The 23996-nt window shown below is 43.6% G+C and overlaps 1 protein-coding gene across 2 annotated transcripts; it reads left to right on the top strand.

The window, feature by feature from the left end:
* Window positions 1-4996: 4996 nt before the first annotated feature.
* Window positions 4997-23504, top strand: LOC144148827 (carboxypeptidase inhibitor SmCI-like). Of its 2 annotated transcripts, XM_077680344.1 has the most exons (8): window positions 4997-5121; window positions 6562-6648; window positions 10324-10521; window positions 12996-13163; window positions 20746-20928; window positions 21100-21282; window positions 22993-23163; window positions 23384-23504. In XM_077680344.1, exons 2-8 carry the CDS (start codon window positions 6603-6605, stop codon window positions 23398-23400), a joined length of 966 nt encoding a protein of 321 aa, XP_077536470.1. In that variant the 5' UTR covers window positions 4997-5121; window positions 6562-6602; the 3' UTR covers window positions 23401-23504. The 2 variants fall into 2 exon arrangements, with proteins under 2 accessions (XP_077536470.1, XP_077536471.1); XM_077680345.1 differs by lacking the exon at window positions 12996-13163 and having other exon boundaries at window positions 4998-5121.
* Window positions 23505-23996: the final 492 nt, after the last annotated feature.

Here is a 23996-nt window from a genome sequence, read left to right as displayed (position 1 = left end):
CATAACAAAGACAAGCTTTCAACCTCCCATATTTTCATTACCGTGAAAATCTTGAAATTGTGTTATATGTTTAGTTCCTCTCCTAGCCCAAAAGAAACACCTGAGAAAAAGCAATATTAGGATCGGTCACCAGATTGACTACACACTCACCCAAAGCGAACAAAATCTGGAGGCAATAATGTAAATGTCGCCGATTCAGAACCTTTCCACGAGAGCCCGCCCCTGCCGAAAACATAAAACTAAACTCAGGTTGACCTCGTCAACCTGACCGAATTGGCGTATTTTTACGCATGTTAATTATTCTACTGTATAAATCAGCAATATAGCAGCACTATGCTCACAAACAAACGCCGAGTTAGTTCTGATTAAAGACATAAAGAACTGTGCCGAAATTTTGATAAACGCTTGCGTTGTTTGTCTCATACCTAGAAGCATTTAGAAAGGTTTAGTTATCACCTGCGCGAAGCGGTACCCCGAGATTTTCACTTCCCAGCAGCTACACTTTTCATTTCTGGTTTGATTTTGTTTGCTTTCAAAGCGTCATTTGTAAAGCTGTCTGCCTCTTGTAAGCACGCGCAAATAACAATTTGCCTGTTTATGCGTCCACTGGTTGACGCGGTAGGTAAAAGGCACCTCCGTGTTTGTTCTTTACTATAAATCTCAGATCCTTCGCGACTGAGTGGGAAGTATGCTGAACCGCAAATTATAAACAAACGTTTATTTTTTGTCAATTTCACATACTGGGCCCAGCTCACAGGACATCCTTTTTTATGGATCTTACGGGCAGTAGTTTTTATTTGTTACATTTTTTTCGCCAAACAAGACAAGCGGCGATCAAGTGACACCGGCACGCCATGTTTAATAGCCTTACAGAGCAGTTGGCCCGTATGATTCGAGCTTGGTATCCAGAACAAGCACTCACGCCAGCCTGTGTAAAAAATCAGCCATATAGGTTGTAGCAGATGCGGAAACGTTCAGCCTGGATCATGAAAAAAAAGTAAAAGTAGTGGCCGACGCGCTGATTTAGTATGTACATCGACTTTCTCAGGGGCTGAATAACGTGGAGGCAAGATATGGAGTAAGGGTGGTGTTTAATTCATCGAGATAGCTGGGAGTCATAAGTGGGGTCAACAAGAAGGGAGTGAAAACAAGGGGCGCAAAGAGAAGCGAAGCCTGTGGCACAAGATATCGGCCCGAGCTGGTATGTTAAGGCTAAAGGGAGGTTTTTGATAGGGGATTGTCATCTCGCGCAATGGATATCGTACAAACGCAAAGATCGGCCAATATAAGACTAAAAGTACATGAACGGGTCAATAATAATAAAGGCAACTTCACCCTATTGGCAACCCATTTTGACGAGCCTGGATGCACGATATGGCTTTTCGCAACCACGTGCTTATAAAAAGATAAAATACAAGGAACCAGGGAAACACTCGAAGCGCACCCAATCAGAAAACGAGCTTACAAATGCGTTATCCATTCGTCCCTCGCACTATGAAAAGGCCAAGCAGCGTATTTAGACGAAAGCACGTGTCGTGACAAATAGCATCGATGTGTTTCATGCGCCGAGAGCGTGTATACATATATGTTTTCTCGTCGAAACAGATTTCAATTATGAGTAGCTCCCCGTTTTTGCATACCTACATGTTCTCGTGCCTGTCTTTTTATGCCTTGTAAGCATGAAGATGGGAAGGCGCTTCGAAAAGCCCAGGAATGGCGCCGAGACGCAGGTGAGGCTTCTGGCAATGAAGGGACACAGAATGCCATTTTACGTCAACGTCGTCGCTTCGAACAACGTCCTTGGCGATGAAATTCTACCCCACACACGAACGTCTTGTGAGCAAAAGGAACTGTCGAGAATTTAATTACGCGATATTCATTTTTTCTGTTCTACTTTTTATAGGAGTCTGTTCGTAAACTAAACGACGCGAATTTTTTGCTTCTACCGCTGTACACGGAGCGACATCGCGGTAAACAGAAATTCTTGAGCATTTTCGCCTAGTGTTCTCCCACAACGTGAACAAAGGTGCCTCATTTTAAAATTCCTTGAAAGTACGAAAACAAACTGCTGGTGCGGCCTGATCCCCTGGGAGCGTAGCTTCCTTGACGCGGGGCACGTTGTGGTCCTGCTCCCACCGTGATCTCAGTGTCAAAATTCAAAATAAAAAGTTCTGCAGGAGTAACGAACGGCCCTTTTTCCTCATGAGCAGGTTCCAACGGGATTTGCCGATACCCGGATCATAGGTCCACGGATGAGAAGTAGGACGCCCAGTGCAGACAGTGAATTACGTCATGTATTCGAGGAAGCGGGTATACGTCTTTCTTCGCAATGTAATTGAGGAGCCGATTGTCCAGGGAAAATCCACACGAACCTTCTTTTTCCTTGACAAGAATGACCTGTGCTGCCCATGGATTAGATGACTCTTGTATAAACCCCTTTTGCAGCATTTATTTTACCTGATTCGCCATAACACTACGTTCATATGGGGCAATCGGCACGGCTTTTGTCATATGGGACCTGCCGAGCAAGTTTCAATTTTGTGACGCACACGTGAAGACGGAATTCGCTTGTTGATGGCATCTTGGGCGAAGTCAAATAAATAACTGTGAAGGGATAGAACACTTACCAGCGTAGAACGCTCAGCTTAGGCGAGTGATTTGTTAATTATATCCAGAAATGTAAAATCAGGCCCGCAGCTAGTGGCAAACTGAGGCTCACTTTCACACACCAGACCGACAGGCGCGCTCGCGTGGGCGTCAAAACAAGCAAGTTTCATGCCTGTAGGAAGAACTACGCTATGGGCAGACCGGTTCAACGCCCACAATGAATTGCGACCATTGTTGATGCGAATAAGGCACCGAGGCAGCAAAGTGTCTTTCTGCGCACAGTTCCCGGCCAGTGCCTCCACAAACGCGTCCAGGGAGCTGTGAGGGATGCCAGAAGCCGTCAGCGGGATGGGCGATGCTGTGTGTGCTGACACAACCACGTCGTCACAAACAATCAGAATTTCTTCAGCTGGAGAATCGTCGTCAGACAAGGGAAAGACAAGACTGCTAACTGAAAGTTCACCGGCGCCACAATCAAAGCTTCCCCACAAGCCCGTAAAACTTCCATCACGAGAATGATGTCGTGTGTAGAATGTAGAACATGGATGCACCGCAAATTCTCCTTTAAACGTTTTCCCAGCCACAGAGACGTTCAAACTGCTTGCACCCATAGGTTGGAGCCATTCGCCACCAACTCCCCGGAATAAAAGAGGCTGATTCCAGTAGAACATTGCTTTACCACCAAGTCTTTCCTTGAACGCATAACTTATTACAGAAACAGTGGCTCAGTGTCCACTAAAGCCATTGTTGGAACACCATCGACATAAACGTGACTTTTTTGTTCATAGATACAGCTAGAGAGTTATCCATTATAGATATCCCCGCGACCTCACCCCCATCGGCCGCACCGGTTAGTGTCCTGGGGGTGGTGATGTCGGGTGGCGGTGAGGCGATAAGGGCCCCTCTGGCGCATTGCGGGTGGTGTCAAGCTGCGATCCTACGAAGAGCCACTTCGCTGCGCACTTTGCCCGGAGGGGTTCGCAAGTACTCCCGGAGGCCAAGGCGAGCGAAGCCTGTAGAAAGTACGTTGAGGATATGTGTCCGGTGCTCTGTGTGGCTGAAACCTATGAATTAAGATGAGATTACGTGTCCGGGGTCTGTATCTTGCCGGCTGGCGTCGACGACGGCAGAATCGCTGCATGTGCCCCGTCACGCCACAAGGGTAGCAAACAGACGGCAGGCACCCCGTATCAGACCATTCAAACGACGAATGTCGATATCTGTTTGCTAGGCACGCTGACCAACCTCGTAGTTTCTTCAGTTTGGTTTCTTCATTTCGTAGATTCGTAGATTCTTCAGTAGTTTCTTCATTCGTAGATTCAGCGCGTAATATTCGGAATCGTGGTTACGAGGGGAGCCGAGTGTTGATTGCTCTTCGCATGGCTTATGACGACACCATGCAGGAATCTTGGCCGACTCTGGAAGCATCATCACGGAGAAAACTTCACCGCGTTTCCAAGTGTAACCACGCATAAACGTCACCTAACCCACAATGAGGTAGGTGGAGCCGCCAGCTCCTCTGTTTGCGCAGCCGCCGCGCCACTTGTAAGAAGCTGTCCCCTTTCATTGTTTTTCTCACTTTATATAGAATGAACAAAGTTTACCTCATTGTGTAAACATGCTGTGTTCCTTCCCTCTGTTAAATTACTCGGAATTGGGAAATTCCCTGAAAGCTCTGATTATCAGCTTGCAATAAAGGGATATTTGCTTTACCACAATGACAATATGGTGGTGTTCATTACACGACAAACAATAATAATTGCCGAAATGTATAAACCAAAAAATCCAAAGGGCTTAACGTTCTGTATTTAAAGAGGAATTGAGAAATAATCCTTCAAACATCGATCTATATCAGGTAAAAAAGTTGGCTCATTGAATATTTATGGCTTTTCAATATTATTATTTTTAACATATGGCTTCTTGAAAAGAAATAGCCTGATCACAAGTTGCATTATTCACGGATAAATTACGCATTTATGGGAATCTGTTACAGAACCCAACTACTTGGGAGGACAGTGAAAATGCTAAGGCTTAAAAAATCGATATTGTGATGCTTGCCATGCCATTTAAGAGGCCTATCGGAGGTTAAATGACATTTACATCAAGGCATTTATTGGGAATGATCGTCGTTGCCAGAGCAACAGAAAGAACTCCTCCATGATAGCGAGTAATACGTACGCAAAGGCATAAAAAGGTCAAAGGAACTGATTGTGTGGGGCTTTTAAGATAACAGACCTCTCAGCTTATCATATAGGCTCCAGGGCGTGGCGGAAGACGTACGGTCAGATAACACCTGCTCGTTGGCTGTTCCCTACAAATGGTATGCCATCTAGTTCACGTCAAACGCGACTTATCTGCCGGAAATTGCATTGTGTGAAACACAATATTTCTGATAAAAAGGTGCATAAAAACCGGTAACCTGGGCTGATTAACGCAAGGAATCGGAACCGTCTATTCCGTTCAATAGGAGTTGCTCGACCGCTGTTACGGAGGAGAAACTTTGTCATCGAAAGAGTAAGTCCGCGATTTATTTTTCCTTTATTGTCATCTGCTTTAATGCAGAGCGCAGTAGGTTATGATGTTTCAGCCCTATCATCTACTTTTTAAACTCAGCACGAAATGTTTAGACACAACTTTGACATTTGTATTACAGTTTTGTTCTCGTAATGTTGCCTGATTCTCGGTAAATAGTTGTGTTATTCCTGATTTGGTGCTGACTATTTTTAAACTGAAATATGGGATTTCTAACGTGCTACTGATATCTTTTGTGTTGGGTGTTTTAGTTAGTGTGCACATGAGTTGTCAAAAAATATTTTTCTCACAATTATCTGAAATAAAATTTCGTAATTTACATTATATATTACTTGCACCGTTCTATCTACTCTTCAAAACAATTTCGCACGCGATATTGTCTACATGTGGGGTGTACACAGAGTCGGCGGCACAAGAATATATATTTATCTATTTTCTATAGGCAACCTTCTAGCATAATTTTGTTGAGGTAACGCTGGTGTGGCTAGGCGTCTTTCTCTAAACGACAAATGCGTGCTGTAAATTGCTAATATGCATTTTCTGTCATCGATATGGATTTATCTGTAACAAAGAAAATGTTTGGATCTCTATGGTTAGAAATTTGTTCCAGTATCACGCGGTACCGTAAGATATTATCTCTGCACGTACCAGGTTAACCCTTGCTCCGCCACTGCCATAGCGCCGAGATAGCACCACGGTAAAGCAGTCGGCTCCTAATCTGTGTAGCCTAGGTGCTGTTCCACCTCGAACTCAGGCATATTTAATTGATTTTCCGCATGAGAAGTGGGAATCGGGGGCGCGTACGTGCAAAAGCTATGCAGGGGCGGAATAATAATATTTCCGTGTATATGTTTGGTGCCCTGAGACAAATACACTTTTTTGTATTTTTCAGTGGATCTTATTATATTGTTGGATTCTAAAAATATATGTCCAAACGTAGCTGGCGTGGCATGGACAAATCCGTACAGTTAACCAATTTTTAAATTAAATGTTAAGCAATGAAAGCGACATAAGATATAAGTATAGTTGTGACGTCCTGTTAACTACAGCGTCACCAACTAGCACCACAGGACTTAAGGTGTCGTACAAAAATTCAGTTTCCCATCTTTGGGTTAACCGAAGTTGTCCAGGTACCTCACTACGATTCATTGGAGGCGAAATAACTGGAAATCATTACACGACATAGAAACCTGTCTTTAGAAACCCCTCAGTAGCCACCGTAAGAAATATCCTAAAGTAACCCCCCAAAAATAGCGACTGGTCGAACGGTTATATAAAATGCTTGAAGCATCAGCGAATCATTAGAGGTTTAGGCAAATTTGCGAAATTTGTAAGTGGTACGATGACTATATCTACACTTCTATGGAATAAAAAAAAACTCAGACGGTTTCCTTGAGTTCATTGGGGTAATTCTATACACAGGTTCGGTACAGACTTCATTTGCAGACCTGGAGACTACCAGAATGATGATGTGGACCCTGACGGTGGTATTTGCATTCCTGTTAGCAGGTAAACGGTTTTAAATATCCTTATCTGTCTGGTCTTTTCATATTGTACATTTTCTTGCGTGCTTGTGATTCCGAATTCTTGTATCTTCCAGCTACACAAATATTAACCTAAAAGGTTCACTTCGGATACCGCACCGTACGATCCCCTTAAATAAGACGCCTGATGCTGCACGCGTCACAATAACGCGAGTTTTATTCGCGGTAGAAGGGACACTAGAGGGAATTTGCCAAGCTCTCGTTTTTGATTGCTCTGACTAGACTGCCTCCAGTAAACACACTTTTCATCGTTTATCACAGCGATAAGGCGGTATTCGTTTTATAAAGCCTTAAGGAAGAAAAACTACCATGCGCGGTTTGCGGCGCCTGTACCAACTAACCGCAGTGACGTCAGGTAAAGGTGCTGCGTGATTGGACGGTGTGCAAGATTAGAATTAAAATAAGGATCCGTTTCCATTCTGTGAAACAACATACGTGGCAACCGACGTTATCGTTGAATGGGCATTCAAGATATTGCAATAATCGTCATACCGCGCTTCTGCCACGTTATCGGCTGTCAAACGCCCTAGATAAGCCTAGCAGGACGGCTTCGAATCGTAGCAATCACTAGTCGAGGCCTACGCAGTGCATGAACGCCCTTCGCATCACCACAGATGCTCAAATCCTATGCACTTTCCCAAATATTTGGAGCTTGCGTCACTCCTGCCTGTATCGTAAAAAGCATGTTCGCACCATCCCAATGATCTGGTGATTCTGCCTGTGCCCACTGCCATCAAGCAGTCGGTATTTATCGCAAAAGCACTTCAATGAGAACTCGCCAGCGAGTCAGTGTCAGTCTGCCCACGTTCTGCGATTTCGCTCGTGGAGCAAAACTGGTGAATACGGTATATAAAACATCGGCGGAAGAAGAAAAAATCAACTTAGAAATAAATGATGCACCATCAGCGATTCCAACTAGCGGCTTGCAAAATAACATATCTAGCGCTCCAGACCACTCGGCCATGGGCAAGCGCTGCTGATGGTGGAAATATAAGGTATATAATGTATACCCAGTTCACATTTTTATTTATGTTTAACATTTCAAGCAGCTGAGATCACTATTTGTTGTATAGCGCTCGTGCACTAAGCGTTCCCTAAATTTGCTCAATATCTCACGTCTAGCAATGGCATTTTTTAGACGGAAAAACGTTTGCAGATTTGAGGTAGCGAACTTGCCACTGTGCGTCTTCCCCCATCCTAAAAAAAGTGCTTCCTGCACCCTAGCTTATGCTGTATGGTAAAAGTTTCTGCTGATTTTATTTCCTGTGTACCTATAATAACTTCGCTGAGTCTACTCCCGCCTTCCATTGGTCTAAGATTTTTTTGCTAGCGTACCAGCCAGCGAAGCGTCGCATGTGCGTTTGTGCAGTGCTTGTGTGGAGCGATCTGGACTTAGAGCTCGATGGAGTGTAAAAACTTAATAAAGTAAAGAAAGGCACATTCTGCCACTCACAAACGTGTCCTGACTTCGTTTCAACTGAGCGATCAAATTGCGACGACCCCTATGTGGCCGGTGGACTAAACGCTGGACCGAGTGACTCTGTCGGAATTTCGGCGAGCCGTGCAGTAGCGCAGTCAAGCCAAGTCGCACAAAAACGCCACAGAAAATGGTCGAGGATGCCGAGAGGAGGGCTGCATTTTCGAATTGATTTTTCTACTCAATAAATTCGCGTAAACGCAGCCATAGGTGCCGAAACTGGTCTAGGGACTTCGGACTACAATTTGCGCCAGTAATCGCGCAATGTTTACAACTTCAGTGTCCCTTTAATGCTTTCATTTACATGAATAATAAATGTAAACTTAACTTGAGATATATACTATTACAAAAAGTGGAAAGCTTTTTTGCTGGTACGAAAATTCAAGGAGGTTTAAAATATACCTTCCTCATTCCCAACTCTCGACATCCGGTAGTTCATGCACCCCTGTCGAGCCCCTAAACACGGCCTGGCTTATTTTTTTTTTGTCGACATCTTAAAAAATTATTTTCTTCACGTGCGAGTAGTGCTTTTGACTACCGTGGCTAAATATAAAATAACCGACAATCGCTATCCCTGGGAGTAGGTATACTTCTAATGGCAGAAAGAGTTTGCATATGTAGACACCATGATTGATTGATTGGTTTTTTATGGGTTTATCACGCCGACTGTATACTGTGGCTATAAGGCGTGCTGTGGTTGAGGTTTCAGAAATTGTCATGATTGCCTAGGTGTTTTCAACATGTGTCTATATCTCGCTACGCCAGCGTTGTACTTTTGGGCTTCATAAAAAGCAACCACGGCGGCCGGTATGAATCTGCCTGCTTGTCTGAGCACCACAACAATTTAGCCATTGAGCCACCGCGGCAGCTTAATAAACAACGTAAAATGTTACTCCCATAAAGGAACTTCTTTGCCTCATAATCTGAGAACATTCGTTTGCTTTTGCTACATAAATATTCATCTGCGCTCCAAATGCTACACTTATGCTGCTATCCAGCGTTGTTAGGTAAAAAGAAAATTACCGATGACTCCGATACGCGACGACAAGGTTCCGCTGATCACTATTAGTTACAGACTGAGCCGGAGTTATACGGAATCACAGGGTAGCCAAGTCGCATAATCAAATGGAATGGCATCAAACAATTATGTCTGTGTAAGTTGCAGCCATAGCGGCGCAAGGTACGCATAGAAAAATTGTGGCTGCGTGTTTTGTGTCGCCCTATTTCTCCCAGCACCACGTGAGCTAGAGTTTGAACATTGCTGTTATACGACCACGACGGGAAATAACTACTGACGCGGGATTTGAAGGCTGGCCAGTTGTATCTAGTTTGATGTCACGCGACGCAAACACATGGTACGACGTAACTAATCTTTTGTAGGAGAAAGTCAGTATCTGACGGCACAACTACGAGAGAACTTTTTTTTACCCTTCCTGTGTTTTTGCAACAGGTTCTAACGAAGATTAGCGGAGGTTTTGCTTTGTCAGTCATTAGAATCAACACGTCAGTAGCGATAATATTCCTGAGACAGGCGCAGTTCTTACAAAAAGTGTAAATAAAGTAGTCGCCTCTAATTTCTTCGGATTGGAACGTGGCTTCGAAATTTTGCCGGACATGTTCATTCAGTTTTTAGCGACACTGGGTGCCTTTAGATAGTATTGTTACTGGCCGTTATCTGCCATTTGCCTCTTTAATTTTCAACCTATTCGCCTTTTCACCAGCTCCTCCGTGTGCCTCAACAACTGCATTCAGAAACACGTCCAGCGTATGACGTGGACAGGCAAGGCTCGTGCGCGTCGCGTCAGGTGGAGGCGAGTTTCCACGACTTCGACTCGACATCCTCTCTTTTGCAAACCTAGCCCCAAAACATTGAATGCGCCAGCCTACTCCGTTGACATCACCCCTCTTCACACACCCTCCCTTATTTTGTTTTCGGATTAGCAGCGAAAAGTGGCGAAGTATTTTTTTAGTGCTCCTTTAATATTAATCAAGTTCACGGATGATTATTTGTGCGCACGAGACATGAAAATGAGTCTAAGGGGTAGTGATTTTAGGGGCAAACATTTTAGAGGGGCAAAAAAAAGTTTAAAGATGTTTTGCAACTATTCGGAAGGGAGACACAAACGATATATTTACTCCCCTCTGTCTTATTTTTTCTTCCAGGATCGTACGCCACAAAAGAAGCTGGAACAATCAGTCAGGCTTGCGAAGTTGAACCTGATCCCGGTGTGTGCCGAGGAATGTTCAAAAAATGGTTCTTCAACACCACGTCATTCCGCTGTGAAGTTTTCTCCTACGGCGGTTGCCTTGGTAATGATAACAGGTTTGACACGGCCGCCGAGTGTATCAAGCAGTGCAGGGGTAAGTCGCGCTTTATATTGCATACTTCTTTGTGGCAGACGCCCAATAATCATTAACGAAATTCGCACGTAATAACCAAATACATTTTCTCTTCAATGCGACAAAAAATATTTATACTATACGGTTGTAGCCCCGTGATATAAAAGAAATGAAAAACACGCTCTTACATGCTAGTTAAACGTGGGGGTTTTGCATCACAAAGCAGGGAAAATCTTGAAGGCATTTACCCCTACTGCTTTGTGAAACATTTACGCCACATTGCAGTTTATTTGTGTCCGCAAGAAATACGACAAAATCGAACCAACGTAGGAAATTGTTTATGAAAAATACTAGGCATGCAGCCTGCATTGTAAGGAACGGCGTTCCAAGGAACAGAGTTCCTCGAACTAGTTCCTTTTCAGAGGAACGGAGTAATGCCACCGTGCCATTACCGGTCGGTGGAACTGTAACGGTAACTCGTTAGGTTTTTAAAGGAAAGGCAGGAACGGCGTTCCTTCCGCAAATGTTACATCGCTATGATTCTGCTATTTTGATGTCAAGGTTCGAGCACAAAAATCCACTAGTCGCTAGTGTGTTTCTCTTCCTGTAAGGTGGCCAATTTTCCCACCCTTCGGCGGAACATGCTTCCTCGAAGCTCAATGACAGAGTAACCACGCCGCGGGCCGCAGCTTGTACGTGCTTTTATGCTGGTTGGCCTTACGCGGCGTTCGACGTGTGAATAGCACAGCCGCGAGAATGCTTTTCACCTTTAATCGTTTGTCTGGGGAGACCAGGATGCGGTTGTGGCTGATAGCATTGTTCCCTGCCGAAGAAAGGTTGCCTAAGTCCGGGCGGCGCGACAGGTACCTTGTGAAACCGCCGTATCTGTATATTATCAGGGGTAATCACCGCATAAGTTCGCGGAAGGCTTGGGCGTGTTGTTGTCACGAGAGTTGAGCTGCTGCGAGGTCATTCGAATGGTCATCGGCTATCAATAGAGAGAGAGAGAGAGAGATCAATCTTTATTGGCATCCCGCAGTGTCTCGGGACGTTGTACTGCTCGAAGTTACAGAGTACGCGCCCAATTCGTCACGGCGTGGTATGTCGCCGATCTGATGCGAATCCGTCAACGGGGGGCCGTGTACTTTTTGTAGTCCATGCGACTTGGTGACAGGTGGTGGTGAAAACGTTTTATCGAGTTGGAACGGAGTTAGTTGAGCCGCTGCTGTCTTGCGACAAATGACAGGAATTCCTTCGTTGTTGGGCCTCATTTCGTCGCGCGCCGTTTGGACAATGCTTGAGAGTGGCCTTCCGAAGGTCGACGGCCAGCGTTCACAGTTGCTAATCGAAGAGCGTTTACGACAAGCCTGACAACAAGTTTTTGTTGTTTCGTTTTTTCTTTTGTTTTCACGTATGTGCAATGCTATGCTCGTCTGTGTTTATGTATGTTTCTGCGTGTAAGAATAGTTGGGGATCTGCACCGGTCCTTGTTTGCTTCTCTGTGTGTGTTGTCTTCCTTAGCGCCGCTTACACCTTATGATAATGTGCACAGACTCGTCCAACAACCAAGTCCGTCTAAATTACTCACTTGCCTCGGCTTCTGATGTGAATGTTACCAAAATTAGAGATGCATTTTTTCTTTAAAAGTAATTTGATTTTGTTTCAAAAGAGTAAAAGGTTAGAGATATTCTGTGTGCATTTACGATGTTCTGCGAGTTTTTAATCGCCACTGGTATAATTGCCGAAGGACATTTTTTGCGCCATATAGACACGCATGGCAAAACCGAATGTTATTTATAGCTAATGTCGTTCGCGTTGAATGACATTAAAGAGCTATGTACAGTTTCTTTCGACTCTGTTTATTAGACAAGAAATTGAATATGTTCCTGGATGTGAGTAATTTTGTATTTACACACCTGAAGAATCGCAGTAACTTTACGGCGCATTTGTAAGACCGAACTGGAAAGTGCCATATGTGTTGCACCTATAATATAGGTGCACCAAAGTCGCAGTTACACATGTCTGGAGTTTGTCACGGTGCTTATCTGGAGGCAAACTAAATCCAAAGAAACGCTCCTAGACAATTTTTTTTTCAGTCAGTCTCAGACTGAAGAAAAATTCGTCTAGGAGCGTTTCTTTGGATTTAGTTTGCCTCCAGATAATCCGATGCGGGCGATGTTCATAATCGCATAATAAACGTAGTTCGATGTGAGTTTTAAATTTCTTACTCTATTTTGCCTCATGATTATCGCAATCATATTTTAATTTAAAAACTTGAAATATACCGTTAATGTAAGGCCTCGTTCCAATGTTCGAAGTGGAACTGGAACACGTTCCTTTAGCAAAAAAAGGAACTTGTAACGGGAACTCGTTTCAAAACTGGGAAGCAAGGATGAACAACCTTTCGTTTCTGTTTCAGAGGACCGTGTACAACACTGCATGCAACCATTACAAATATCCGATATTCACCTGCCACCATACTTAATTTATTACAGATCCTCTTCTAGGAATCTGCGCTTTACCAGAATTGAGCCAGCGATGTCGCGCTGGATTTCCGGCGTACCGATTTAATCCAAAAAAGCAAAGATGCGAGCGTTACCTGGGTTGTGAACACAACGAAAATCATTTCGAAACCATCGAACAATGCCAAAAGCGATGCGGACGTAAGTATTGATTAGTATATAAAACATAAATAGCAGTACTTTTCGCAGCATAAAATTCCATCGAAAACAACGTTAGGGCACTTAGACGGGGCTCAGTTTTGGTAATTCATATGTCTTAATGAACATACCACTTATGTTCATATACTGTACATACTACGGCTATGGGAGGACTTTTACGACCCGATATTAAAACAATGTCACAAAACAATGTCATAAAACTATGTCACAAAAAACTGCCGCAAACATTCCAAATGTTGTGAAGGATATTTTATTGCATTTGTAGGGCATTTTCAGAATACTGTCTTAGTTAAACCGAGCATATAGTCAACTCGGTGAATTAGGCACCAAGCCTGCTTGCCTTGTACCAATTCACTACTTTTACTATCATCCAAAAGTCTAACCAGAACATCAGGGTCAAACGGGTGTAGCCCGAAACAACCCACTCCCGTTCGAACCCGCACGCTTGAACCCATTCCCGAAACGCCCTTCCTGTTTGGTCCGTCCCGTGTGCATGCGTTCCCGAAATGCCCTTCCTGTTTGACAGCTTTATGTTTCAGCCCGTTCCCAAAACACCCTTCCCGTTTAAACCCGCTCCCAAAACGCCCGTCTCATATAGTTGAAATAAGTTTTTGAGCTCGCAGTGTACTTTTAAGCCTCCAAAATTGTGCTTGGCAAGGTAGTGTAGGTTACTGAGTAATTGCTGCAGCATATGTTACTCATTTCTTGACTGAATATTTACGCGGAGGCAAATTCTATTTTCCATTGACTCTAACTCTGCTAGGTAGATGGCGCCACCGACGCGTTTTCTTTTTAAAGCCCTGAAGGTAATGGCTACAGTATTCTCAAAACAACTACAGTTATGGTGAACACTTCACCCGAAAAGGGAAATATTTCAGCTACCTTAAACGAAAGCAAATAGATATGAGGAACAAAGTTATGCGTGATTTGCTTTGAGACTAATTCATCAGATGAAGCTACTTGCGCCGCGGCTGCCGGAAAGCGCAAACCGTAAATGCATACCGCAAACCGCAAATGCAAGCGGCAAACGGAAACTCCGGTTCCCGGTAACAGAGTAAATGGTGACGCAAACGCGGTAACGATATGCTAAAACTCTGTATTATAGACGGAAAACTACCTTAATTTTTGGTTCTGCTCTTTACGTACTGCGTGCCCGCCTATGTATTATCGGTAAAAAGGTACACTCCAGAGAATACAGCTTGGGGACGTGTTCCTTAAGGCCTGGAGGAAAATTGTGTGATCACCTGTTTCCCCCAAGCAAAATTTCAGCTTTAGACTTAAATGGTATTTCTTTTACAGACATCTCAATATAACGTTATTATTAGCCACACATTGAAATGGATCGTACCACTTGCTAGCTAGGCCCATAGTAGTTACCGCTTTCATAAAATACGTTTTTTCTGTAGTTAGTTAGATGTGATAATTATAATTCGCGATATCTTTTTTCCTCCGTAGAAATAAAACAGTGACCCTGTACTACCCCTAATAAATTAATAGTTGCATTTGTGAAAACACCTAACCTGATTCGCGGCAAGAGCTACGGACGCTACAAACTGGCACTGAGACCTCGGAAAGATTCTATTTTGTTCATTCTTGTCCTTTTGTGTGCGCGTGTGTGTGTGCTGCATATAAGTGCATGTGCATTCGTATATGCAACCATAGGGACTAGCACCATCACCGCTGCCGTGGAGTACGTATGCGAGCAACACGTTCCAGACCACTCGATCAACGCAGAAGCAGACGGAAGGCTGCGGTTTCCGCTGTAATTCTCATGTATACGCTGTACCGCGTCGGACGTTCCGCAACAACTAAGCGTCTGCATACTTTGGCTCCGCCAGCCATAAAGTTTTTTTTTTTTTTTTTTACGGTGGAATACGTTTGACTTAACTTCCATTTTGTTCAGATTACGGCAGACGAAAGTAATTTTTTCCTTTTGGTTACGACAGACGTAACCCAAATCATGAGGTTAAAATACAGTCGGGCGCAACTTTAATTTCAAAAACCGCACGCATCGGTCCGAGTCTCCCGAGTCGAAAATGGGGCCGTTATTCCGGGAAGGGGTAAATGGGAAATTACGGAACGGTAAGGGCGTTTTGTACCGGGTTGAAGCGGTAGGAAAGAAACGAGAATGTTCAAAAGGGAATTGGTTCAAATGGGAACCGGCAAAATGGGAAAGTAAGAAAAAGGAAGGCCGTTTCTCCACGGGTTGAGACGCGAGGGAACACGCGCGAAGGATGAAATGGGATTGTATTCAAACGGGAACCTCTCTTTCAAACCTCCGGTGGCTTGTGGCTCAATGGGAGATTTGAGCTGGCACCTGTTAGACAATTTACCGACAGAGGGGCAAAATGAGGAACTACGATGTTTTTTTCTTTACTCAAATCCTCCAAAAACGTAATTTGGCTGCGCTCGTGTGCAATACCTCTCATTCACTTGTTTTACATTCTAAAGTATGTTATCAATATTGTCTTTGTCAGATAATTACTTTGGAAGAAAAATATGCCCAACATTTACAAAATATTGCATACACTTCCTTCAGTACGCACATACAGGTTATCTGCCTAGGTTACCCGACACCAAAAATTATATATTTGGTTGACAAAAGCGTCCTTTATTCATCGGTGATCATCTTGAGAACCAGCCAAGCGGCGCGCAGCCCCGCTTCCGCGCCGCCTTATTTTGCCACAAATATTATTTCTTGCTTTAATTACAAAACAAACTTTGTTATCATTTTTTTCTCTATAAATAACAATAAAGTGATACAGTTAAGTCCAAAAAGGCGTGGTATTCGAACATGTATTTAAATAAGCGTTAGGAAGCACTAAATGTGTTTTCTTCAATTTAGTTACACATCGATAGCTGTCCTCACTCAAGAGTTGGTTTTGTAGTAGATCGCCACATCACATTAGAAATCAATTCAATGATGATTCTCCCCTACTTGATCATCTAACAGCCAATCCGGAGGGGCGTAACCACAGGCGTACTGAGAAAGTAATACTGTTTCTCTGCGCAGAAAATATTTAGCCCAAATGAACAAATGAATAAATGGAGATTTCAGGACACGCAAAAATGAAGCATCCTTCTGATGCGGACAGAGAGAAAAACACGTTACGGGATTTGACACTGCGACATACAGGGTAGTAACACAGTACGACAGGTCTAACACGTCCGGAATGTTACGGGCGCCACCAAAAAGACGTGTATGATCGGCATGAAAAAGTGCGCCAGACCCCTGGCATAGAATGTCAAATACGGGGACTTGCAGAAAGCGGCATATTTAAAGTAAAATATAAAAAAATGAAAGCTCCTTTTTCACACGAATGATGGTTTAAACGCATAGACTTCACCTACTCAACGTGAGTCAAAAGCAAATTATAAAATTTGATGTGCATGAAGCATGTGGGCATCGGCAAATCTGATTGAGGTCAGCCTCATTGCACTAAGACGCCAATTCGCCTTATACCGCGGGGATGGCTTTTTAACACTTAAGGCGTTTAGCAAATCGTAACTTTTCGTGTTCGGAGTTAAAAATACCGAGAAATTTCCGAGCGTGCGCACGGAAGCGCGGGACGCGCGGTGGCGTCTAGACCGCTAAAAAAACCAAGACAATGCGGAGCACACGTGTGTCCTGCCTTGCGCCGACCGAACAACGTCCCGGGCGCATTATAGTCAAACCAAGCATACCCATTTTGCGAGATTGGCCAAGATTGCGAGAACGGGCCGGAACATTAAATAAAAACCAAGAAAGTGCCCAGGGCCCGTATGTGCGTGCTTCGCGGCGACGGCCCAGCGTCCCCACAGCACGTTTGCAAGCCAACTATATCCAGTTAGGGAGATTGGCCAAGATTGGCAAAAAAAAAATCCAGAGTTCGCCGTAGTCGCGTAACACTTTATCGGAACGGGACAGACCCGTCTTAGTGTACGGGGGGGTCCTCCAACAAGAAAAGAAGGAATGAAAGCACTTTCAAAAAAACAAAAGCATTCAACGAAGCTCGCTCTCATAGATACAATTGTGGAAAAAGGCAGTTGCAGCTGCGAAGAGGGAGCAAATTGGTAGTAATCATTGACCTAAACGGTAGTGAGGTTCGTTAAGGTTGCATGCAGCTTTTCAACATTCAAGTCTTACGCTTTAGTGCGAACTTCCTTCACTTTTTCTTGAGGCATTTTCCGTTTCATCACGTCGTCATCATGTGCCTTCTAGAAACTTGCTATGAAGAGTTGACTTTCCTGTAGTGCATTTGGTATTACGATCCACGGCGCAAGGGATGCGTAGGAAGCTTCGCTTTACAACTATACCTGAGGGGACATAAAGTTTTGTGAGACTCTATATTTTCTATGCTGCGCAGTCCTCCCTTAAAATGCAGGCAGCCACAAAATAAAACTGACAAAGCGATGGAAGCGCAATAACTCCCTGCGCGTCACCTTCTCGTCAATCCTGGAAGATGAGGGAAAAATTCGCGTTGAGAAAAATATCATGCCTAGGAGTTAGCGATGGTATGACAAAACATAAATCAAGAACCAAAAATGTGCCCACCGTGTTGGCTGAGTGTCTAAGGCGTTGTGCTGCTGAGCACGAGGATCCGGGTTCAATGCGAGGCCGCGGGGCTCACTTTTCTGATCACGAAGAAAAACAAAAACACCCGTGTGTACCAGATTTTGGCGCGCGTTAAAGATCCCCAGGTGGTCAAAATTAGTTCGGAGCACTCCACAATGCCGTGCCTTATCGCCTGCGTTGCGTCCGCGCTTTGAACCCTACAATCAATCTACAACCAAAATTCTTTTTCGCGGCATGTTACATTGCCATAGGCCTTTGTGGCACAAGATTTGCCTAAGCATCACAATGACGTTGCGTTCATGTTCGCTTGTTCGCTTGTTTATTGACTTCCTGCCGTGAGCTACATCTTCACGTTTAACCCTTCGTCACGCGTGCACTATAAAGGTGCTTTCAGAAATTAACATCCGAGTGGGTTGGCTTCAGGAAATGCTGCTCATCTTGGGTGCAGGGCGTGTATGCACACTAGAAATTGAATACGCCAGATCGCCTCTAGCCTCAGTACGAAAATAGGAATGCTCAGCGCGTGGGCTTCGTGATCTTGCGCTCTGGGGCGATAGTGAGGCTAGTGTCAATACATAACGTATCAGAGCACCACCACTAAGGCTCGAAAAATACTAACGGCGGCCATTATGGTGCTTACGAGTGATGCGAGATTGCCGCACCTACGGCCCCGCCGATAACTCCAACCGGATCATTTGTCAAAACCATTCCCGTTGATGCAGCAGAGCGACATCTTCGGACACACGTCCGCTACGGAAACCCTGCTACACGCGTTATCTTTGATTCGCGTTCGGAACGAAGTCACTCGCGCGCAGCTGCAGGGCTGGGATAAAAGATAAGTCTACGGGAGTTGCCCGAGTAAAACGCATAAACAACAAAATGGCGGCGCCCATGCAAGGTCGCCATCTAAGCTAATGTCACGTGAGGCGAACTGAGCAATTCTCATTGTGTCGGCAAGGAACAATAGGAGAAAAGAGCGCCGGTACTCTGACCCCTTATCTAGTGACACCAGGCGCCACTTCACCATGCCAGCATATAACTACTATGCCGCACCGTTTTCCTATGCCGCACCGATATATATACTGGTAACAAGAAGCGGTGCCAAAGGCGTCGGTTGGGTATTTATGAAGGCTCTCTCGCGGAATGTAGTGCTTTTCTGTTACAAAGTAACCCAACGTAGCTCTGGAAACCTATTTTTAGAGCGTACAGGCCACCGGTTGCCCGGGCGCGCAGAATGCAATGGTACCCACATGCGGCAACGGTAGTTGCAGAGTTGCATCATAGTCACCGTCTTGTGGACCCCTACGTAATGATTTATATCACACCTACCAAACCGCGTCCCCTCGTTTCGTCTCCAGAGCAACTGCTAAATTTGAATAATCATTTTCTCTAGCCGCCTGTTAGTGTTATCGGCTTGGTCGGTTGAGAAAAATCAGGACCGACAGTCCAATACTACACCGCTGTTACGATACAATTGTATTTAAACCTTCGCCGCCACGTCCTGATTGGTTAATACCTGAATTTATGGTGATGGTATTATATTTAACCAGGAAATGAGTTACTGTGAGGTACGTAATCCCTTTTTATGTCATCTCTGCTATATCCATGTGGTCGATACGCTGTTAGTCTACGTACAGCTGTCTTGCTGGTTTTATAACACGCAGCATGCGTGTATAATTGTATTATGATTAGAAAACCCCCTGCATGCGTTACGGGCTCCGAATTCCACAAAAAAAAAAAACGAATACGCCCTACATTTTATACTAAACATGCCATAGATAAGAAAATATAAGTAAACCCCCATATTCCCAAAATTACCCTTTTCTGTGCAGCCTCAGCTACAAAATTCAGGACCAATTGTTGTATTGCATGTCCACAATCCCCGTGCATAGAATTAAAATGCCTTGTTGGTTGGGATAAGGTGGCGCCTTTGACCCTTTCTTCTTTTTCCATGAGTCCTTAAAACCATCAATACAACAATTGCGAAGGCATTTTGGTTTTTTAAATGCCTTTCAACCATTTCGGTTGGTTTTACCTGGGACCAGTTCTGTGCATAGGCAATATTCGAAGCTAACTGCCCAAAGCACTCTCTATGTGAACCTGCGCAGTTTTATTGGCTAGTACTCATGCGTTTTTTTCTGTCTTGTTTTTACTCTCAGCTGCTATGCGGTGCAGAAAAAATCGCCGCCAGCACATTCTAAGGGTTCATTAGCTTTGAGCTCACCAGTGAACCGAGGTCCTTTTCACTGGCGTCAAAACAAATTGCACCTAAAACGCTTTGCCGAACCAAATCATGAAGGTTAATGGGTTACAAATCACAAAATGGCAATACGTGGTTGGAGTGCGTTCACAGACAATGCAGCGAAACAGTAAGGTATTTTGGCATAAAAACAAAAAATAAAGACCTAGCTTAGAGATGACACTTGCGGTTGTTGATGTCAGATGCGTAAGATGTACTTTACTTGAGAGTATCCAGAAGCTTTTTCGATCTAGTAGGAAATCCTCTGAAATCAATCGGAGCAAAAGTCACGAACCTAAACGAAATGCATATTTTGCTTGTTAATTTTATTGTGCAAACACAGTGAAGGCATTTTTATTGAGAAAATATAAAACCTCATGACATAGAATGCAAAATGATGTGAATGAAGCTAATCCATGCGTAGCTAAGCGTCTCCTGAAGATACTAAAATTTTAAAAGGGCAAATTGTTCATTGCCCGAAATAGTATTTGGGCAAGTCGTTCTTACAGCGTAAGTATTACAATTTCCCACTGACAATTTTATAATGTGAAGGGCAAAAAATGTGGCAAAGAAGTAATGTGGCAATGATGTAATCATTACGGACCGAAGTAATGCAAAAAAAATCTCTGAAACTATGAAAAAAATCATATTAGGAAGACAAAGTATAGATGACAAAGATTAAGGCCTTGTTTTAGCCTACGAGGTCTGAAAACAATATCAGTTTCTTTATGTGGTACGTTTTAAAAAGATTATTTCTTTATTTTCCCCAGAATTCGAACAAAACCCTTGCTCCCTCCAAAAAGACGGGGGCCTGAAGTGTGCCAAAGTGCAGCCTATGCAAAACTACTGGTTCAACGCCCAAACACAAAGTTGCGAATTGTTCGACTACAATGGCTGTGGCGGAAACGGCAACAACTTTGTGGAAGAATCAGAATGTTGGAAAACATGTGGAAGTAAGTATCAACCAACCACGCGAAAGATTTATGAAAGTAATGAACAAATATAAGAGGTACAAATATTTGTAAAAGTATTAGAACAGTCATCTTCTCCAGTATAGTTAAACAAAAGAAATGCCTGCAGATACTTTGTGAAAAAATATCAAACAGGCGGAGTTTTTTTTTCAGAGTTTGTGGAAAATCCTTGCAATTACCCCCTGCGAGTTGGATATGCGTGCCCCAATGGAACATCTCAAGAGGTTTTCGGCTTTAACAGGAAGACGAAGAGATGTGAGAGGTATACCTATGCCGGTTGCGGCGGGTACCCGAACAGGTTTCGAAGCGCAAGCGAATGTTGGAAAGCGTGTGGAGGTGAGTGCCTTTTTATCCGTATTTCAGACGGTTAAAAAAGATAAATGTACCACTTGCGCAACTTTCTGGCCGCAATACACAGTTCATATTTATGTTCATGAGTATGAATTTGTATTTTTAGTAAATTTGAAACACGATTTATTTGGATCAAAACAAATAACGTACAATGTTTTCCAGCTTTACCAATGTTTGGGAATAAGACCATGTTCCTGGGCCCATCAGTACTGACCCACAGAACACATACCAGAGCAAAAGTTGCGCGGCGACGTACGGAAGAGAAGGGACAAGATGAGACTATCAACTGTATATTTATGCAACAAAAACACGCCCAGTATTGTCACAAATTGCACACGACAACAATAACACACACAGCTATCGATTCCAGCCATTTCCTTAATTATATTTCTTGCTCCTTTACCTCAAGGGCGTCTCAACAGATGGCAGTCCTCCTATACAACACCAACCCAGTTCATTCTACGTGTGGCTATTGGGAAACCAGCCCAAGTGGTCGATAACCGTGTGAGGAAACAAGCAATCCGCGTGAAGAGTTACCATTTAGCGCATTTTTTCTTGTGCTGTGGTATCTAAACCTATGAACCGCTACTTATTGCAAGAAGATGCTCTTGCCAGGCAGGGTCCAGAAAGCCCAGGCACAATTAGAGTGTTTTTTTTAACAAAATGAATGGAATCATTGCGTAAGCAACGCTTCCATGACCTCTCACGATGTAGAGCAAGCATCCCTTTGTTGGTTGTTTTGAGTGTTTCCACCCGCTAATCTCGCCTTTATCGTTTCAGGCGCATATGGTTTGAACGGGAAGGGAAGAATACATTGTGCATAATGACCTCTATGGTAGCTCTCTCCCTTTTTACGCCCGCGCCAATTTGTAGGCAGTATTTCTTAAGCTGTGGTAAATATTCAGTGCAGAGAAACACTCGTCATGAGTTTCATGTAAGCTTCATTCTACTATGCGCTTATAAGTATTCCGTAGTGAACATTTATTTCTAAAAAGACTGCACTTCGTTAAATTCCGATTATATATTTCTTTACAGTCTGGGTTTTTGTCGCGAAAAGAAAGTTGTGTTGTGAAATTCTTTTTGTCCGTCGGCTAGTTCTTTATTTCTCTTCTGGGTCCCACATACCTCACCGCTCTAAGAAATTTCCTCTCGCTGGGCCTTCCGGTACATTGGGAACAAATAGATAGACTAATGAGTTAGTGCACATTTACATTGGTGAATGTATTTTGTGAACGGCGGTGTGGACATGTATCAAAACAGTTCTCTGGCTCCCACTTGCTCTGATAAATAACACTGCACTCTTCACCCGTATACATGGGAACGCAAGATAAAGTAAAAGTACTAATAAAAAAAGCACGCAACCTATTAAGTTCTCGGTAGATCCAAAATATATTATACAACATTTACCAAGTTTTTCAGTTCTCACTTCTCTGGTTCAACCGGTTTCCTGCTTCTCATCGAAGCAATATGTACTTGAATACTATACCACATTAGTCATTCAGATAATGGTGTTTTTGTATGTCAAGTACACGGACAAAACTGTCGAAGCTGAAGCTCAGCATTGTGCAGAGCAGCTTTTACAAGAAATGTTAGCAGGGAATCCGGGTGAAAATTAGCTACAATGTTAGACATATCTCTACTGTGCTTGGAGATTCCTTTGGAAGCTCATTCTCATATATAATAAATTTCCTTCAGCGGATTCCGGCAGCAAGTGCGTGGAACCTGGGCCAAAAAATGGTCTCGGGATTGTGACGAAGTACTACTACGACTTAAAGGCTGACAGCTGCAAGCCATCAAGATACTCACCATTTTCGACAAAAAAGAACAGGTTTGGCACTATTAAGGAATGCGAAGACGCATGCAAAGGTGAGGGCACATCTGTGCGCGTTTTTTCAATCTCATGTACAGTGTGCACTTCAGAAAATGTTTATTATGTAATGGCGAGTTCGTCCTCTGTCATTGAGCATTAATTTTTGGGCTTCTGAAGTGGATCTCATAAATACAGAAAAAGCTCAATTGATCTAGTGAAACCAAAACCACTTGAATAACGTTGGTTTTATATTTTTGCAATTTGTTCTCTTTTCAGGCGGCAACAAGTCCTGATGGAAACGACTGAAGTATGATGATATATTGCGTTAGCGACTGCTCAATTGTTAAAAGGCGATCGTCGTCACAAAAAATGAAATAAACTTTTATAAGCCCTCTTTTTTGCCGTCCGTGCTTTTGGGTCTGTGTGAACCAAAAATTTTTATAACTGGTGTTACCACATCATATTCTTGCACGGGAGTGTATTCGCAGGTGTTGCACGGGAACTATTGCGCGGAACTGCGCCGTGTGTTTTATGCATTCCATGTTACAAACATACAATATTCTCAGATCCCCTCTTTTATTTAATCCCGCTTCTTATTTGCCTCCGTGTGCCATATGTGTACACAACAAACTAGCGAATTCACAGCTCAAAAGTTTTAATGACAAGTTTTTATATTTGAAGCTCGAAATTTTCATGGTCTCCTATAGTGGCAATGCGGAGTACCTTTGCTAGTTCGGACAAGATCTTAAAGGACAGCCCGGTGCTATCGCCGTGTGGCGGGATACTTCAAGGCTGGTTCCTGCATAGTGCAAAGTGGAACAACTAAACCACCTGACCTAACGAAGGCCTCAATTCCTCAGCCGTTGTAGGGTGCTTGCAAATAGGCAAC

Source organism: Haemaphysalis longicornis, unplaced genomic scaffold (assembly GCF_048455015.1).
Source record: "Haemaphysalis longicornis isolate Haplotype H1 unplaced genomic scaffold, Haemaphysalis longicornis Haplotype H1 scaffold_8, whole genome shotgun sequence".
NCBI classification, from domain to species: Eukaryota; Metazoa; Arthropoda; class Arachnida; order Ixodida; family Ixodidae; genus Haemaphysalis; species Haemaphysalis longicornis.
This window is presented reverse-complemented; position numbering and strand designations above follow the sequence as displayed.

What these genes read in the sequence shown, in the direction of transcription:
- LOC144148827 (XM_077680344.1), top strand. Translation starts at nt 6,603, where the DNA reads ATGATGATGTGGACCCTGACGGTGGTATTTGCATTCCTGTTAGCAG. An exon ending in ATGTTGGAAAACATGTGGAA is followed by an intron (nt 20,929 to 21,099) that starts GTAAGTATCAAC and finishes TTTTTTTTTCAG; the next exon opens with AGTTTGTGGAAAATCCTTGC. An exon ending in ATGTTGGAAAGCGTGTGGAG is followed by an intron (nt 21,283 to 22,992) that starts GTGAGTGCCTTT and finishes AATTTCCTTCAG; the next exon opens with CGGATTCCGGCAGCAAGTGC.